This window comes from Lonchura striata, chromosome 5, assembly GCF_050655825.1.
Source record: "Lonchura striata isolate lonStrDom1 chromosome 5, ASM5065582v1, whole genome shotgun sequence".
Classification (NCBI taxonomy): Eukaryota; Metazoa; Chordata; class Aves; order Passeriformes; family Estrildidae; genus Lonchura; species Lonchura striata.
Genome location: NC_140707.1, coordinates 33,258,288 through 33,263,631, shown reverse-complemented (window position 1 = coordinate 33,263,631; position 5,344 = coordinate 33,258,288). Strand labels below are relative to the sequence as shown.

Here is a 5,344-nt window from a genome sequence, read left to right as displayed (position 1 = left end):
CAAAGATACTGCACTGTGCACAGATCCCCTCTACACTGATCAGGTCAAAGTAAGGCATGGAGGTACAGTCCCACTACACCAGCATGATGAGCTTTGCAATAACACAGCATTTAAAAACAAGCACCTGGGAGAAATGCTGACAGGCATGGAGGGGACTGGGCACAAAACAGAAAGAGAATAAAAGACTTGCTTTCAAGTTCAAGTTTTTACTGACTGGATGAACCTCTTGACACAAGGAGAGAATGATTTATATATAAAGTGATATGAGAATAACAACCAGTCCCATTAAAGATAAATTCTCCTGTGCAATTTCCTGTAATTTGGAAAAAAAATAGTGTTAAAGACGCTCCTGGGGTGCTCAGTCTCACCTCTGCCCTAAGAAACATCCTGCTGCACCATGAGCATTTGACTTCCAGCTCCTTCCTGTGCAGACATGGAATGCTCATGCCTACTCACTGTCATGCATCACTGTAAATGGCATCTGTTGGATGCTTTTAAGCTGTGAATTGCTGAAAGGAAATGTACAACCCACATCTCAAGCCTAGGGAGCAGATGACAGACTCAAACCTCTTTGATACAGTCATTACCCTCACTAAAGTGAATGTAATAAGTCTTCCTGCAATCCTTACAGGACAGATAGACACGATAGTCATGACGCTAAAAAGTACTGCACAAGAAACCTTCAAAATTAGCAGCACAGGAAGACTGGGAGGGAGGTTTATTTTTCCAGCTGCATTCAGGAAGGCCTCTGCAGGACATAGCTAAATCACCCTGGCTTTTCACCCTTTCGCCTTGATTGCAACTGTTTGGAAGATAAACACTAGCCTATCTTTAGCATTGGCATCTCCCATGTTATTCACTCTGAAATGGAACAGAAAAATGTCAACAAAGAACAGTTGAAGAGAAACTCATTTATTTGGCCTAACCACTGGAATATGACATTTTCCTCAAACATGCTACAGCAGATTTTCAAATACTCTTTGTAGATGTGTTAACGTCTACATCTGTCTCTTGAAACAGAAAAGAACACGGCTATTCTCACCCTTGAGGAAGTGAGTATCCAATGGCCTGCTGCTGGCTGGTGCAGCACGGCCTCCTGTGCCTCCTGCATGCTGGCAGCACAGCTGCACGCTGAAGGAGGGATGGCAACAGCAAAGGTAAAGGGCTGCTAGCAGGCAAACAAAAATGTTGCAAAACAAAAATTAGGAGTGAGGACAAGGATCATGTGCTCACAGCCTCTTGAAGCTACCCTACACTCTGTGTATCACAGGGATTTCTACCAGACCTGAAAGCAAAGGGAAACTGAAAAGTAGCCTAAAAGCTGCAGTACTGGAAGGACACTATACAATCTCTGGAAATCTTATGGATCTTATTAGCTGTGTACATTATGCAACATAAGACACATGGCTACGGAGTTCCCACGTGATGTTTGGCAAAGGGCTTGCAGATGTTGCAAACCCTTTCCCAAACCCAGAACTCCCAGAATTGAAGCACTGTTAGGAATCTGATGAGGAAAATTAGCCCAGCTGTTGGTAACTGCTTAGGTCTTACTGATTTCAGTTTGCCTGCCTGACTGAAAGTTGTTCTGGAGGTCAAGTTGCTCTGCTTTGTGCATAGATGTTATGTACCATGCAGAGACAGCAGCCAAAAGGGTCTAACTGCAAAGGGAGAAAAGATATTTCACAGGCTGCATGCAGGGATTCACATGGGGTCATTTAAATGCTTTTTTATGAGCAGGTTGGGTCAGAGTCCAGACCTGTTTCCTTACCTGCTGAATTGCTTGCACAACCCTCCCCTGGTGCTGGAGGTCAGCTGGAGGTGCTGGTACTGCAAGGGAGTTGTGAATGACCTGTCCAAAAACAAGCCACACCCCACATCCCCCGGGTTTTCCTCAGCTTTAAGCTAGAAAAAGATAAGCTTCAGTTTTGCAGTAACCAGGAGCCAGTCACTTGGGTCATCTGCTGTACCTCAGTGCCCAGAGGGTAGAGATCTGTGGTTCGCAGTCCTGTGTCACTGGCACCATGTCCATCTTCTTCCTCTGCCCTAGCCCTTACCTCTCCAGCTGATCAGTATGAGTGCACCTCAAACCACGACATTAGAAGCACCGAAAATCTCCTGAAAATCATACCAGAGAAATATTAGCTACAGCCCAGTATCAGCTAATACCTTCTGACTGAGAAGTTTTAATTTCCAGAGGCTTGCTTTTAAGGAAGGTTCTACGACAGGATTACTCTGTTAGAACAGGAATGTTTCAAGAAAATGGAGAAAATACAGGCAGAATATTCCCAGTCCAGGAATTTGGCTTCCATTCTGCAGAGGGCTTCAGACGCTTTTCAGGATGTATCCCACAGAGAAAATCTTACATGTACCTGCACACACACACATGCAGCAACTCAACAGAAGCTTCACTCCTATAAATTTACCATCATCAGAATCCCCTTAACTTTAAACTGCAAGAAATGTCCACATAGTATCAATTGCTCTAGTGAATAAAACTGCATTCTAACCAATTACCAAAACCGTCTGCAGCAGTAAATAACTTCTGGGTCAGAAGAGGAAGGGGAGAAGAGACAAAACCAACTTGGATGAAAATAGAAACTATATATGCATTTCTGTGAATGCAAGAGACTTGCCCAGTTGCATCAAGGCTCTTGGGCACCAGTTATAAACGCTCTTTAAACGTCAATTCAGGTTAACAAAAATATCTCAAAGAAGTAAATAAAGTAGCTTAAAATCAATCTAACTCGACTTTTGTCTCATTAGTTTATACTTGACACTACAGCCTGCAAAACCTCTCTGAGCAGCAAGAAAAGCATTGCTGTCTCTGCACTGGCTACCGACGGCTTTTAAATCCCCTTACTCCTAAAAGCTGAACAAGGACAGCTGAACACCTGAAATAAGGACAGCCCAGTAAGTACTGTGCAAATATATCAGATTTATTACTCTTTTAAGGAAATAATAACAGACATTCAGGTAGAAACATATTAAATTAATGCAGTCAACAGTTTAAATGCAAAAATAAATATAAAGTCCAGCAGCTCAATGCATCTAAAACAGCTCATTTCTTCTAACGAATAGAAAAGATTTTTTTTTTTCTTTTTGTCTTTTAAATGGTGAGTTTCATACAATCAAATAGAAACGAAGGTACAAGCGCTTTCTTAGAAAACATCCCGAGGCGGCTGCCCGTCCGGGCGCCGCTGTGCGGGCGCGGCGCGGCTCCCGCAGCTCAGTCCGTGCCGCCGCCGGCCGGTCCCGCCGAGCCTCAGAGCGCCGAGTCCGAGTCGCTGGAGTCGAGGCTGTTGCGGAGGCGGCAGCTGCCCAGGCGGTCCCGCTGCAGACAGAGGTTCTGCGTGCTCCGCCGCAGGCACTCCAGCGACTGCAGGAAGGACTTCTTGGCCTTCTCTTCCTCCATGGGGGACACCCCCTCCTCCTCCACCTCCTGGATCTCGTCGAAAGTCACCGGCTGCGTCTTGAAGCGCGACTGCCGCGGCCGCCGCAGCTTGCCCTTGGGGGTCTTGGCGGGGCGGGCGGGCGGCGGGAACTCCTCGGACACGCAGACGAAGTGCGGCATCACCGCCTGGTAGCTGGAGCAGATGCCCATCAGCTCGGCCGGCTTGGCGGCCATCCCGCCGCCCGCGGGAGAGCCCGCCGCGGGGGCCGGGGCCGGAGCGGGGCGCGCTGCCTCGGCCGTGCCGGGCGCCGAGGCTCCGGCGGGCAGCGGGGCAGCGACGGGCCCCGCGGGGCGCTGCGGTACCGTGCGGAGCAGTGCGGACCGCTGCTGTCCGGAGAGACCTCGGTGCGAGCGGAGCGCTGAGCGGAGCGGTACCGAGCGGAGCGCGGTACCGAGTCGAGCGGTGCGGTGCCGAGCGGAGCGGAGCGCGGTACCGAGTCGAGCGGTGCGGTGCCGAGCGGAGCGGAGCGCGGTACCGAGTCGAGCGGTGCGGTGCCGAGCGGAGCGGAGCGCGGTACCGAGTCGAGCGGTGCGGTGCCGAGCGGAGCGGAGCGCGGTACCGAGTCGAGCGGTGCACCGAGTGGTGCAGAGAGGCGCAGCACGGCGAGGAGCGGAGCGCGGTGTGGAGCGGAGCGGAGCTCCCCGCTGCCTCAGCAGAGCCGCTGCCGCCGGCACCCGGCCCCGTTATATAGCGGCGGAGCCCCGCGGGAGCATGCTCAGAGGCAGCGCACTCGGCCGCAGCGGAGCCCACTCGCGGCCGGCCGGGCTCTCCCCCCCGCATGACGTGTCCCCGCACCGCCGCCCCCGCCCGCCGCGGCCCCTCGCAGCGGGGGTGCCGGGTAGAGCCCCGGGCGGCGGAGCCATCGCGCTCCATCCCGTCTCCCTCTCCCGCCTCCCCTCCCCTAAACCTCCAGGGCATCCCTCTCCTGCCCCGCGGCACCCAGTGGAGCTTCAGGCGGGTCCCGGACTGCCACAGCGGTACTTCGGCTTTCTGCGTTTCACCGCGCTGCGTTTTTTACTAATACCCTGATTTCTATGGCTAGGAAAGAGTACCGACGCACCTGTCACATCAGCTTTCAGCTGATCACTACCCATCAGAGTAACAAACCCGCGCTTAAAGGAAGCTCCAAGACAAGCCCAAATCTGAAAACTCTAATGTTACAGTGGCCCAGATACAAGCTGCAGAGATCATCTGTAATAGACCTAGTCAAGAACCAACAGCATGGTTTAAACAGCACTCTGGGATCTTGTTCCCAAGTTTGCCACCTCTAACGAAGCTTAAATACCTCCTTCAGTGTGAGTCCATTTTTTTTGCATTTAGTAGGGATTCTAAAATTTTCCATTCCCCTGTGCTCTGTGGTGCTTCTTTGATATGATGCAGATTGAGATCCTCAGACAGAAAATGGCATATGAGCATTACTGAGCTGAAACAAAAGCTTGCAAATTAGTGACAGCTGGGACCATGCTTTAAAGCTGTGTGTGCCAAGCACTCTCAGTGACAGAAAAATCCAACAGCGTAAGAAAAACTTATGATAGGAATAGAAAAGGAGCTAGAGGGAGGAGGAGTAAAAAAGGATGAGGGAGGAAGAGCCTGAAATGGTTAGTCTGGCCCCTCTTCAGGGCTCATGTTAGATGATTCCCATAAAGACTCTCTCCAGTATAGCTTCACCCACTCGAGGATATTTTTGAAGCTTGGTTAGGAACCAGGAAGGAAGCAGAGGCTTAGCAAGAGTGTCAGGAATTCTGCTCTGGGATGCTGAGGGGACAAGGACAATGCACTCAGGGCCTGAGGTTTGCCGAGCAGGCAGTCACGCAGTGCCCCATCTCAGTGTGCACATGCAGCGCAGCACCGCAGTGCGGAGCACCCAGGGCACTGCCAACACAGACTGTCAA

General features: G+C 51.1%; 1 protein-coding gene across 1 annotated transcript; it reads right to left on the bottom strand.

Annotated features, from left to right (window-relative positions):
- Nucleotides 1-2,915: 2,915 nt before the first annotated feature.
- Nucleotides 2,916-4,190, bottom strand: C5H11orf96 (chromosome 5 C11orf96 homolog). Its single transcript, XM_021533619.4, has one exon. The coding sequence runs from the start codon at nucleotides 3,623-3,625 to the stop codon at nucleotides 3,263-3,265; it is 363 nt and encodes a 120-aa protein (XP_021389294.1). The 5' UTR covers nucleotides 3,626-4,190; the 3' UTR covers nucleotides 2,916-3,262.
- Nucleotides 4,191-5,344: the final 1,154 nt, after the last annotated feature.

Coding starts and splice junctions, on each gene's coding strand:
- C5H11orf96 (XM_021533619.4), bottom strand. CDS start 3,625: ATGGCCGCCAAGCCGGCCGAGCTGATGGGCATCTGCTCCAGCTACCAG.